The sequence below is a fragment of the Brienomyrus brachyistius genome, unplaced genomic scaffold (assembly GCF_023856365.1).
Source record: "Brienomyrus brachyistius isolate T26 unplaced genomic scaffold, BBRACH_0.4 scaffold66, whole genome shotgun sequence".
Taxonomy (NCBI): domain Eukaryota; kingdom Metazoa; phylum Chordata; class Actinopteri; order Osteoglossiformes; family Mormyridae; genus Brienomyrus; species Brienomyrus brachyistius.
The window spans coordinates 46,693-60,343 of NW_026042341.1; the positions used below are offsets into that span (position 1 = coordinate 46,693).

At 37.8% G+C, this 13,651-nt stretch overlaps 1 protein-coding gene across 4 annotated transcripts in view; it reads left to right on the forward strand.

Moving 5' to 3' along the window:
* LOC125725390 (adhesion G protein-coupled receptor F5-like) overlaps window positions 1–13,651 on the forward strand; it is an 83,952-nt gene that overhangs the window by 21,996 nt on the left and 48,305 nt on the right. For 3 of the 4 annotated variants that reach the window (XM_049002270.1, XM_049002271.1, XM_049002272.1), the window contains 9 exons: window positions 798–842; window positions 1,530–1,574; window positions 2,261–2,305; window positions 3,264–3,293; window positions 3,928–4,034; window positions 4,512–4,570; window positions 4,806–4,951; window positions 6,619–6,819; window positions 11,985–12,206. In XM_049002270.1, the coding sequence (XP_048858227.1) occupies window positions 798–842; window positions 1,530–1,574; window positions 2,261–2,305; window positions 3,264–3,293; window positions 3,928–4,034; window positions 4,512–4,570; window positions 4,806–4,951; window positions 6,619–6,819; window positions 11,985–12,206 (900 nt within the window). The remainder of the gene's footprint in view (window positions 1–797; window positions 843–1,529; window positions 1,575–2,260; window positions 2,306–3,263; window positions 3,294–3,927; window positions 4,035–4,511; window positions 4,571–4,805; window positions 4,952–6,618; window positions 6,820–11,984; window positions 12,207–13,651) is intronic. The other variant, XM_049002269.1, reaches the window with a different exon arrangement.

Sequence of the window (13,651 nt, forward strand, 5' to 3'; positions counted from 1 at the left end):
CATCCATTTAATCTAAGTTGAATTTCATCTTAGCTAATCATCTAGTTGTCCTTTCTGTCTTCTGTAGGTCCTTTTAGAAACATCACCACTACAACTGCTATAACAACAGCTTATATGTATCAGGCTTCATCAGAATCTCTCTGTGGTTTTCACGTCACTCTGAATCGTTATATTTCATAATATAAAAATATTTTGGTTACATTTTATGTAAAGCCATATTTTTTATGATGTATCAAAACATTTATAACAAATAATCACTCATTGAAGAACCAATATAAGCATGGCTATGAATATTCATCAATAGGCGTACAATATGTCCATGTGGATCATGCATTATGAATGCTTTATGAATATATAGTGCATTATAGAACAGAGCCTTACAAGGCACTCAATTGTAATGCATAATACACACGTTTATAATGTGTTATGCCTTTTCATAAAAATTATAACCGTGTTTGCAATGTTGTATGAATGGAGTATAATGCATTATCTCTGTGATTATCAACTCGACTTCTATTTCAAATGCTGTAAGTCAGAATCCGAAAAATGACAATAAGTGACCTTTCATCGTCCCAAAGGAAATTATTCCTGCCTTCCGCATGTTTTGCCCAAATGGAGCCGTAAATATAACATATGATATGTACTATTGTTGTTATTATTATAAAGTGAAATACTCAGTAGACTGTGTCTGACTGTTTTTAGCCTAACCAGACTTTTGCAGTTCTCCCCACAACCATTTAAACTATGTAGAATTTCCACTTTCCTGATCATCCAGCTGTTCTTTCTGTCTTCTGTAGGTCGTGATAGAAACATCACCACTACAACTGCTAAGACAACAGCTGGTATGTATCAGGCTTCATCAGAATCTCTCTGTGGTTTTCAGATAATCTGAATCGTTATATTTCAGACTAAAAACTTTTTTGATTACATTTTCTGTAAGGCCATAATTTTATTGATATATCAAAACATTTATAACAAAATATCACGTATTCAAGAACCATTATAAGCATGGCTATGAATATTTATCAAAAGGCGTACAATATATCCATGTGAATCATGCATTATGAATGCTTTATGAATATATAGTGCATTATAGACCGGAGCCTTACAAGGCACTCAATCGTAATGCATAACACACACGTTTATAATGTGTTATGCCTTTTTACAAAAACTTATAACCGTGTTTGCAATGTTGTATGAATGGAGTATAATGCATTATCTCTGTGTTTATCAACTCGACTTTTTATTTAAAATGCTTTAAGTCAGAATCCGAAAAATGACAATAAGTGACCTTTCATCTTCCCAAAGGAAATTATTCCTGCCTTCCGCATGTTTTCCCCAAATGGAGCCGTAAATATAACATATGATATGTACTATTGTTGTTATTATTATAAAGTGAAATACTCAGTAGACTGTGTCTGACTGTGTTTTTAGCCTAACCAGACTTTTGCAATTCTCCCCACAACCATTTGAACTATGTAGAATTTCCACTTTCCTGATCATCCAGCTGTTCTTTCTGTCTTCTGTAGGTCGTGATAGAAACATCACCACTACAACTGCTAAAACAACAGCTGGTATGTATCAGGCTTCATCAGAATCTCTCTGTGGTTTTTAGGTCACTCTGAATCATTATATTTCATAATATAAAAATATTTTGGTTACATTTTATGTAAACCCATATTTTTAATGATGTATCAAAACATTTATAAGAAATAATCACTCATTGAAGAACCAATATAAGCATGGCTATGAATATTTATCAAAAGGCGTACAATATATTCATGTGAATCAGGTATTATAAATGCTTTAGGAATATATACTGCATTATAGACCGGAGCTTCATAAGGCAGTCTGTTATAATGCATAATACACGTTTATAATGTGTTATGCCTTTTTACAAAAACTTATAACCGTGTTTGCAATGTTGTATGAATGGAGTATAATGCATTATCTCTGTGTTTATCAACTCAACTTTTTATTTAAAATGCTTTAAGTCAGAATCCAAAAAATGACAATAAGTGACCTTTCATCATCCCAAAGGAAATTATTCCTGCCTTCCGCATGTTTTCCCCAAATGGAGCCATAAATATAACATATGATATGTAATATTGTTGTTATTATTACAATATGAAATACTCAGTAGACTGTGTCTGACTGTGTTCTTAGCCTAAGCAGACTTTGGAATTCCCCCCACAACCATTTAAACTACGTAAAATTTCCACTTTGCTGATCATCCAGCTGTTCTTTCTGTCTTCTGTAGGTCCTTTTAGAAACATCACCACTACAACCGTTAAGACAACAGCTGGTATGTATCAGGCTTCATCAGAATCTCTCTGTGGTTTTCAGATAATCTGAATCGTTTTTGGTTGTATTTTATGTAAGGCCATATGTTTAGCGATTTATCAAAGCTTTCATGATAAATAATAATCATGCATTCAAGAAACATTATAAGGTTACCCCTTCCTCATTATTCTGAATCATTTTACTTAAGAAGCCTGAATGGTTATTCTTAATGAATTTGACATATTTTTCCTCCCTTATGTAATATGCATACTAGACCTTTCATGATCAAATAAGAGCTACTACACCAAATTAAGCCAAATTAGACTTTCTGACCACAATTTGCATCCTGTTTGCAAGGTATAGCACAGCAAATGGCATATTAAACTATACTTGATGAAATATGAAATACTACAGCAAAATTACCCCAAACAAATTTCAGACTATAACTGGCATCCTGTTATCAACAGTATAGAATATACAACAACAGTCTTTGTTTCTTCTGATCTTTAGAATTTCTGATGATACAATTGACAATGTTACTTAATGGACTGTGACTTTAAGAATGATTGAAACTCATTTTGTATACCTTTTTCCTATTGTAACATTGCATATCTTATAAATAGAAGCAGAATGGTTCTAAAACAGACTTTCTCAACCAATCTAGTATGGTATAGCACAGCAAACAATATATATATATATGTATGTTGTGTCTTCTGATCTTTACACTTTCTGATGATACAACTGGAATATTCCTTCATGGCGTCTGGTTTTAAGAATGAGTGAGGCTTTGTGAATGCAATGTAATATACCATACTGCGAGCAGTCTAGGAAAATTTTATTTAAACGATCTTTCTGTTGAAAGTGTAAAGACTTCCCACTGAAATACACACGTATTTGCTGATTCTTTCTCTTATTAATTTGAATAAATTAGCATGAATGGTTAGTCCTGCCAAGTTTGACATTATTTCTTCCATTTCTAGTTTCTCCCCCGATCCAAAGTTCAAATACCGGTATGTACCATTTTTCACCATATGCAGTATTTTTTCCCTTATATTTTGTTTTGTTTGTGAGTGTTTCTATGGCCTGAAATGTCCATTCGGCTTAGTGTTACTTTCAGAAATGTCAGTTTGAGCTTAATTCCCTGGTCTTCTGCATGATCTCCCCAATGTAAAAGAAAAAATCAATTTAACTTGCAAAAACGTTTCGTTTAAGTGAACAAACTACTACTTTTCTGTTTTTGGAATGAGAAAAAAACACAGGAAATGAACAACAGCTTTGTTTAAGTGTTTTTATTGCATAATCAGTTCTGCTTTTCCCATGAGACTTATGGGTTGTGCCCAGCAAACATCAAAGGTTGTCTGCAATGTTGGGCAGGGGGCTTTCCCAGTTGTCAAAATGTCAAAGTGAATCATGAGGGACCCCTGACCCCCTTTCACTGTCTGGCAAGTTTAAGGAAACCAAACTATTTTTGTAATTTTTCATGGGACGAGAAAACGTATACCCTCGATTTTTTATTTGATTTCATTGCCACTCTCTCCTACATGATTGCATTTCTTAATGACAGGTGATCATGGAAAGCAATTTCTTGATTAAAAAAAAAGTTTTAATTCTCAATGATTTATTATTTCCTTTCATCTTTTAAAGATTTTACAGTGGAAATGTCATTTAAAATTCTACTCCCATTTGACCAAGATTTGGCTAATTCATCAAGCTCAACGTTCAAAAAATTGAAATCACCAATAGAACAAATTGTAAGTATAGGTTCTTAAAATACTTCCAACATTCAGATATACTATACAATACACACATTAGCTTATATATGTTGTGATTGCCTGGGAAGCGGGTGAACGCGCTGGCAGGCGAGCGAGTAGGAAGCAGGCGAGCAGGCAAAAGCAGGGAAAACGGGGATTTATTTAGGTTACGGGGTACGGGAAACATCAGACGCTAACTAACATCAATGACAGACGAAGGACTCAGGCAAGACATGGACTTAAAAAGACAGGACTGGTTGAAAATAATCAGACACAGCTGGGCACGATCAGGGAAGCACACGTGGATAATCAGGGGGGCGTGGCACACACGAGGATCGTAAGAGCTGGGCGTGACAATATATCATTTCTAATGTAATTTATGTTTTGCCAACTATTTTTAAAGCAAACTTTCAGTTTATAATTCTGTGTATTAGATTATTACATTTTGATTAACGTAAAATTTGTTCTTTTACCCAGCTCACTGAACATTACAAAACTTTAAATGGTTTTGTTGCAGTCTATGTCCTTGGCTTCAGGTAAGTTTTCTCCTTTAAACACAGTATATTTAAGTATTCTGCTTGTTCTTGCTGTTTTTTCATCACTATTATTATTAGTAGGAGTGTAGTAGTAATAATAATATTTTCAACAGTAGTACTAATACTCTTAGTACAAATATAGCAGTAGGGGATTTAAGAAAAATAAGACATTTTCTAAATACTCTAAATAATTATTTCTGTAATTTAGACGATATTCCTGTATTTTGTTTGACAGGAGTGGCAGTGTGATTACAGACTTTCGAGTGGAGACAAACAGTGTGAATTCCACTGAGATTGCCATACTGGACAGTAAGGTTGCAGTGGCTCTAAAGACCCAGGGTTACAGTGTTGACCCAATTTCCTTCAGTGGAGTTATTCAAGGTAGGATTAAAATCACAGGCAATAAATGGTTTGTCACTGCAGACAGATATACAAAGTTTCACTTGAAATAATTGAAATTGTGTTGACTAAGTCTTAGTCACCTTAGATAATTTTTTCATTTAGCTGGTCCATCCACACTGAAATGATAATTTAAAAAAAAGTTGTGAATTATGGGTATCACCGTAATTACAGTGATTTAATTTCGTTATTGCTGACAACCAATAAAAAATGTATTGTATTCTGCAGTTGCAAGTTTAAAGTATGTCCTCCTAAAAAGTTTCTACCCAGCAAGATAAAAAATGTTATTACAATGGCAAAGGGGTGAAGTCAATGTTTGGCTGTCAACCTAACCAGCTGACTATCATTTATCAGTCATTTGCCATTTCAAGAATCATGAACTAGTCTAGCCAGGCAATGTACAGTAACCCTTAACATATGCAAACTGGACATTCTCAGTTTCGGTTATTCACAGGGTGGCCGGGAACAGTTAAAGGGAAATATTTCTGCATCTTGCTGGAAGATTGCAGAAACTCACAGACGACGCATAAGCTAAAACATTCCCGAAAATGATGTGGATCGTAGAAAAACTTATAGTATATAAAAATTAGCAATACGTTACATTTGTTGGTATAAGTGCAAACTATGTGTCCTGTAATAACGATCTGAAGTATACAGTGTGACGTGTATAATCCAAGTTCATTTAGGGCGTGGCCAAATACACTTACGCTAGGGGGGAAGCAGTCGCAGTGCCAGGTGCATGGTTCAAAGGGTTGTACTTAGTCTAACTCATTGGTGTGTTTGGGGCATAACATGCTATAAATCAAACACAGTGTCATCTCCCATTCCCTTCAAAAGCCAGGTACACTGGCCCCTTGGCAGACTGATGTTACAATGGCGGATTTTCCAGGTAGCACAAAAAATATTCCTTAGCATAGGAAACGTATCTTCCCCTGTGGAAAATTAAAGCAAACAAGCAGCCTATAATGTTTCTCTTTGTAAAGAACATAATCTCTTACTGCAGGCGAGACTAGCTGTGTTTTACTGTGGCCATCTCACATCAATGTCACTATCTCCAACCCGTTACCTTTCTGTACTCTGTATTTGTAGGATTCCGCCAAAGCTACCAGAGCTTAATAATTAGTGACTGTCACATCTATTTCCTATTAAGGGCACACATCATACTGGGGTGGTATTAACAGTTTCTAACTAATGCAGTTAAACCATTAATGTTCAGGCTCAAGTCAGACAGGCATGCCATGGGCCTGGGCTGGGCTCGAGCTGATATTTCAGACCTGTGCAGGGCTCTAGAATAAAGAATGCCAATGTTTCCCAATCGAGTACTTTTCCCTCCTTCTAGCTCCCAGCCAATCAAGAACTCAAAGTATCTGGTACAGTACAGGTGTGTTAGGAACTGAGAGGGAACAAAAAGACTGAGAAACAGTACACTAATATTTTATGGCAGGTCAATGCTTTTGTCCAGATGGTCGTTGGTTTGGATCCCATGTCCAACAGAGTAACCATATCACTGTCGACCCTTTGAGCAAGGCCATTGACCCCAGCTGCTCCAGGGATGCTGGATGCTGGGGGTTTTGTGCAAAGCACTAGCAGATCTGATTGTTACTGTATGACTGCATGCTAACAGTTTCTTCCCTCCTTATTTCTTTAAGGAAATCAGCCTTTTATTAAGAACTATGATATTATATATCCTGGTACCACTTTGCAGCTGACTTGTGTGGTTCCAGAAACTATGCAAATGGAAACTGGGTCATGGTCTGTGAATGGTCTGCCGGTGTCAAACAATGCAAAGTATTCAATCACCAATTCACCTCCCACACTGACTGTTCAGGGCATGAGCATTGATGACAACGGTAAGTAGATTACCAATTTATGATATTTAGGTTAATATAAATAAGCCATGAGTGAGTGTTAATACACAATAAAGAATGGAAATAGTGATGATATTAGATGATAACGTGGTATACTCTCTCTCTCTTTGGATTTGGTCTATATTATTTTGTGGGGACCAGATGTCCCCCACAATGTAATAAAAACCAGATTTTTTTGATGTTGTGGGACCCATTTTTCATAGTAGAAAATAAAATATACTCAGTGACAAAAAAAAGTTAAGCACATAGATGGAGTGGTGGTAATGAAATGGTCTGCACGTGATGAAAGGTCATGTGACTGTATTGCAATGATTATAATATCTGATCACATGGACGAGATGGCAGTACGGGCACACTGCTGGTCCCATGTCATTAGGGTGCGGCGATATGTTGCAGAAGGGAGTTGTACAGTCGTTGTATCCAGTCCTGTGGCAAGTTGGCCCACAGCTGTTGGAACTGGCCCTCGAGATCATGTGGATTGGCACTCAATTGAGTTTGATCGGGGGACCTAGCTGGGCGTGGGAGGACCTCAACATGACCCAGGCAGACTATCGACACAAGTGCTATGTGTGGACGAGCGTTGTATTATTGAAAAACTGCACCAGGGTGCTGTCTCGGGGGGGTAAGTCATGCAGACTGACGTAGTGCTGTGCCGTCAGAGTCCCCTGAATCACTACCAGAGATGACATGAAGTCATTCTCTATGGCTTCCCACACCATAATGCCTAGAGTATCACCAGGATTTCTCTCCACAACATTGGCAGGATTGATCTGCTGCTCTCAGCACCACCATACGTGCATACAATGCTCATCCATGGTAATGCAGAACCGAGATTCATATGATAGGACGCCACTCATCATCAGTCCATGCCTCCCAGTTATGCCACCACTCCAAACGCAGCCGTCTCTGCGTTGCTGTTAACGGCAGCCTACGTGTGGGACGGCGAACCCATAGTCCGGCTGATACCAATCGTCAACTATGGGATGACATGGGCTGCTGTAGAGAGTCCAATACCTGTGTCTGGATGGCAGGTGCATATGTCATGGGGTTCGGTGTTGCTTGGCGCACAATACGACGATCCTTCCTTGGTGTGGTCTGTCTTGGGGGACTGGAACCTTCACGACGTGTGGGTGGCCTTATGTGCCCCACGTGGGTCCAATGTTGGATGACTGTGACATCTGCATGGCTCACATGGCAGGCAATTGCACGATATGACCTCCCATCTTTATGCAAACCCGCAATGTAACGCATATGAAACTCTGTCAAGTGCTGCTAATGCTGTCTAATGCGTCTACGAGGCAACTTCTGTGTCTCGTTACTAGATGCGCCAGCTCTTTGCAAGTCGAACCATTTACATGCCCATCGCTGGTCTGCCCTTGTACCGTATTACATCCAAATTTGACCATTACTTCTGGGTGCTTTTGTCAATGAGTGTTTATCTATATAAATAAATTAGTAAATATTTCAATGTCATTTTATTTAAAAAATAATTCAAGAAAAAGTATTACATTTCATAATAGCGTGTCTTTATGTACATTTTTTATATAGGCCTACTGTATTTCGCAAAAATTTGATTTTTATTAGTCATATTATTTTACATAATGCAAATGTTTCAAAAATCCTTATCTGAAGGTGTGGTACCTTCTGATTGGAAGCACGCCTTCATAACGCCTATTTTCAAAAAAGGGGATAGAAGTAATTTGTCTAACTATAGGCCAATCAGTCTAACTTGTATAACTGGTAAAGTTATGGAGGCTATAATCAAAGAGAAAATGGTAGATTACCTGAACTCCAATAACATTTTGCGGGATAGCCAGCATGGATTTAGGAGAGGTAGATCCTGTTTAACAAATCTGTTGGAGTTTTTTGAGGAAGCTACTCAGGAAGTTGATGATAAGAAGGCCTATGATGTCATCTACTTAGATTTCCAAAAGGCTTTTGATGTTGTCCCCCACAAGAGGCTCCTACTTAAACTCAAAGCGACAGGTATTTTAGGTACCGTAGCGACCTGGATTGATAACTGGTTAACAGATAGGAAACAGCGAGTAGTTATAAGAGGCACAATGTCACAGTGGGCTTGCGTTCATAGTGGGGTACCGCAGGGTTCGATTTTAGGACCACTATTGTTCCTAATTTACATAAATGATATGGATACCAATATATACAGTAAACTGGTGAAATTTGCAGATGACACCAAGGTGGGTGGTGTAGCAGATACTGAATTAGTGGCTCAGCAGCTACAGCGGGATCTTGATTTAATTACTGACTGGGCCGATACCTGGCAGATGAAATTTAATGTCGATAAATGTAAGGTACTCCATCTAGGGAGCAGAAATATAAAGTACAGGTATTTCATGGGTGTCACTGAAATAAAGGTAGCTGATCATGAGAAAGACCTTGGTGTGTATGTTGATGCTTCCATGTCCCATTCCCATAGTCCGGCTGATACCAATCGTCAACTATGGGATGACATGGGCTGCTGTAGAGAGTCCAATACCTGTGTCTGGATGGCAGGTGCATATGTCATGGGGTTCGGTGTTGCTTGGCGCACAATACGACGATCCTTCCTTGGTGTGGTCTGTCTTGGGGGACTGGAACCTTCACGACGTGTGGGTGGCCTTATGTGCCCCACGTGGGTCCAATGTTGGATGACTGTGACATCTGCATGGCTCACATGGCAGGCAATTGCACGATATGACCTCCCATCTTTATGCAAACCCGCAATGTAACGCATATGAAACTCTGTCAAGTGCTGCTAATGCTGTCTAATGCGTCTACGAGGCAACTTCTGTGTCTCGTTACTAGATGCGCCAGCTCTTTGCAAGTCGAACCATTTACATGCCCATCGCTGGTCTGCCCTTGTACCGTATTACATCCAAATTTGACCATTACTTCTGGGTGCTTTTGTCAATGAGTGTTTATCTATATAAATAAATTAGTAAATATTTCAATGTCATTTTATTTAAAAAATAATTCAAGAAAAAGTATTACATTTCATAATAGCGTGTCTTTATGTACATTTTTTATATAGGCCTACTGTATTTCGCAAAAATTTGATTTTTATTAGTCATATTATTTTACATAATGCAAATGTTTCAAAAATCCTTATCTGAAGGTGTGGTACCTTCTGATTGGAAGCACGCCTTCATAACGCCTATTTTCAAAAAAGGGGATAGAAGTAATTTGTCTAACTATAGGCCAATCAGTCTAACTTGTATAACTGGTAAAGTTATGGAGGCTATAATCAAAGAGAAAATGGTAGATTACCTGAACTCCAATAACATTTTGCGGGATAGCCAGCATGGATTTAGGAGAGGTAGATCCTGTTTAACAAATCTGTTGGAGTTTTTTGAGGAAGCTACTCAGGAAGTTGATGATAAGAAGGCCTATGATGTCATCTACTTAGATTTCCAAAAGGCTTTTGATGTTGTCCCCCACAAGAGGCTCCTACTTAAACTCAAAGCGACAGGTATTTTAGGTACCGTAGCGACCTGGATTGATAACTGGTTAACAGATAGGAAACAGCGAGTAGTTATAAGAGGCACAATGTCACAGTGGGCTTGCGTTCATAGTGGGGTACCGCAGGGTTCGATTTTAGGACCACTATTGTTCCTAATTTACATAAATGATATGGATACCAATATATACAGTAAACTGGTGAAATTTGCAGATGACACCAAGGTGGGTGGTGTAGCAGATACTGAATTAGTGGCTCAGCAGCTACAGCGGGATCTTGATTTAATTACTGACTGGGCCGATACCTGGCAGATGAAATTTAATGTCGATAAATGTAAGGTACTCCATCTAGGGAGCAGAAATATAAAGTACAGGTATTTCATGGGTGTCACTGAAATAAAGGTAGCTGATCATGAGAAAGACCTTGGTGTGTATGTTGATGCTTCCATGTCCCATTCTCGCCAGTGTGGGGAAGCAATAAAAAAGGCCAATAGGATGTTGGGGTATATCTCCAGGTGTGTGGAGTTTAAGTCAAGGGAGGTAATGCTAAGATTATACAATTCCTTGGTGAGACCTCACCTAGAATATTGTGTGCAGGTTTGGTCACCATATCTTAAAAAGGACATTGTGGCCTTAGAAAAGGTGCAGCGTAGGGCCACAAAAATGATTCCTGGTCTTAGAGGAATGTCATACGAGGAACGGTTACTTGAGCTAAATCTGTTCAGTCTCAAGCAAAGGAGATTGAGGGGGGACATGATCCAGTGGCCATAGGTGGAAATTAGCGGGAGAACATTTCAAGCTGGATTTAAGGAAGCACTTCTTTACGCAGCATGTAGTCAGAGTATGGAATAGCCTTCCTGATAATGTAGTGCAAGCTGAATCCTTGGGTTCCTTTAAATCAGAGCTAGATAAGATTTTAACGACTCTGAGCTATTAGTTTAGTTCTCCCCAAGCGAGCTTGATGGGCCGAATGGCCTCCTCTCGTTTGTATAGTTCTTATGTTCTTATGTTCTTACGTTATAAGCATAGAACGTTGAAAATGTAATTGCTTAAATAATTCAAACTATATTTCACAATAAAGTTCAGCTTTTCACATTGATGTGTTTCTGAATGACAGTTCTATGAACCAGCTTTTTATTTCATGATGCCAGAGCGCTCCGTCGATCACTTTGAGGGCGGTGGGACTGAGCCTGTGATTTGGTAATCTTTTGAGATCCATTATTCAGCCAAGCAGACATAGGAAGTAGTTTGAAAAGTCCTGGGAGGCTGTGGAGGATGTAAGGTAGATCAGTAGTTGGATGCATAGAGTAGCGGAGCAAATGCAGGAAAGAGGCTCTGTCAGGCCAAACCTCTTACCCTATGAAACGCTGTCAGGGTATACTCTGCGGGATAGAATACGCCTTCACATGGGATTCCTCTGTGTATGTCTCCACATGACATTTTCCATCTTCTAAACATGGTAAACATTTCCATAAAAAACCTGCCTTTTTTATATTGTGTCAACACAGTAGGAATGTACAAGTTAAGAAAGATCTTTCAGAACTAAGAAATAAATAGCTGGTTTGGAAACCTGACATTCAGGAATACATCAATGTGAAACGTTTTATTAATGAGCTGCCTGGTAATTTATCTGCTGCCAACTGTGAATAATATCCATGTTTTTTGCTGTTGTTTTTCTCTTTATAATCTAGGAATATACAAGTTCACAATGACTCAGTCAATCTTCACATTCACCCGCAATGAATCCATTTCAGTGACAGATGTCGTTCCTCCCATTATTCAGCTGAATAAATTAGCAATTAATGTTCCATGTGGAGCAAATGAAAATATCCCACTGACCTGCTGTGTTACATACTACCTACTTAAAAATGTTACAGCGACATGGATGGACGGTTCTGTTGAAATATCCTCTGGTAATTTTTATTATTTAAAAAAAATATCTAATTGTTTCATTGTGGCAAGTTCCTATAAATTTCTTGATTTGTAATTGGATATGTAATTTACATGGCCATTAATATTATCTTACATTAGTGTATGCATAATTTTATTTAAAGGATGATTAAACTGATTTAATGTCCATGTACTCTGCATGTAAAGCTGGTCTGTTTAGTTAATTTTCAATTAAATTATCCTTTTAAACAGTAATAAATGAACTTTAATAATGTTAATTTAAAAATGACAATGTGTCACTCATAAAGTTTAAAAATTTATGTAAATGTGACAAAAGTATTTGTTTGAATGTTTGAGATGTATAATATTGCAGTTGAATATTATATATTTGATGTTTTTCATTTCACAGTACCGACCACAACAAACATGCTGTGTGTCAGTGTTGCATACCCAGTACCAAAGCAGTGCGATACAAAGCAACTGACATGCCAAGTGATGGTCAGGAAAGCATCTACAACTCAAAGATTCACAGATAATGTAACAATAGCATTTTTCAGGGGAGGTACGATGTTAATGACTGTTTAAAAACAAGTGGCCCTATTCAGTGTGCAGCCCTATTCAAAATGAATTTTCATTCACTTTGATAAAAATGCACAGTGCAATGCATTTTGTACATTGGCAGCATTTCTGAAAAGTACTTACCATGTAATACCAGTAGAAGCATGTGTTTGCTTTTCAACTTAAAGCACTAATCCAACTTTACGTTTATTTATTCTAGCGCCTGCCTGTAATGACATAACATACGGTGCTGGTATGAATGGAAATACATCTACTGTTTCCTGCCCAACCAATTTTACGGGCAGCAGCACTGCAGTTTGTGAAAATGGGAATTGGCACCCTGTGAAGGACAATTGTGTCTTTAGCCTAATAAAGGCACTAGAGCTGTTTTCTCAGGTATCACCTTCTGAATACTAACCATCCATCCACCCACCTGTTATCATACTGCTTACTCAGTATAAGGTGATACAGTACATTAATCATATATACATTGTGTCATTCTGAAGAATTACAATATGTTTCCACACATCATACATGATTATACAGTGATAAGGAGAACATGCAGACTCCACACACACACACACACACACACACACACACACAAACACACACACACAGTCAGGGTGTCAGTGTGGTTTGATTTCCCAGCCCTGTAGATGTGAAGTAGCAGTACAGTACTATTCACTCAACCAGTCATTTCATATAGGTTAAGCTTACATTATGTACATTATTTCAAGAACTATTTACTGTATAGGGAAAGAATCGTGTTTTTTATAAAATTTATTTTAAAGAACCTAATTGCTATATTTTTTGTTTGAATTTTCTGTTATCCATTATAAATTAAAATATTATGGTCATTGAAAATTCCAAGTTTAAATTATGGAAACATTAAAATGTCGTCTTTACCAAC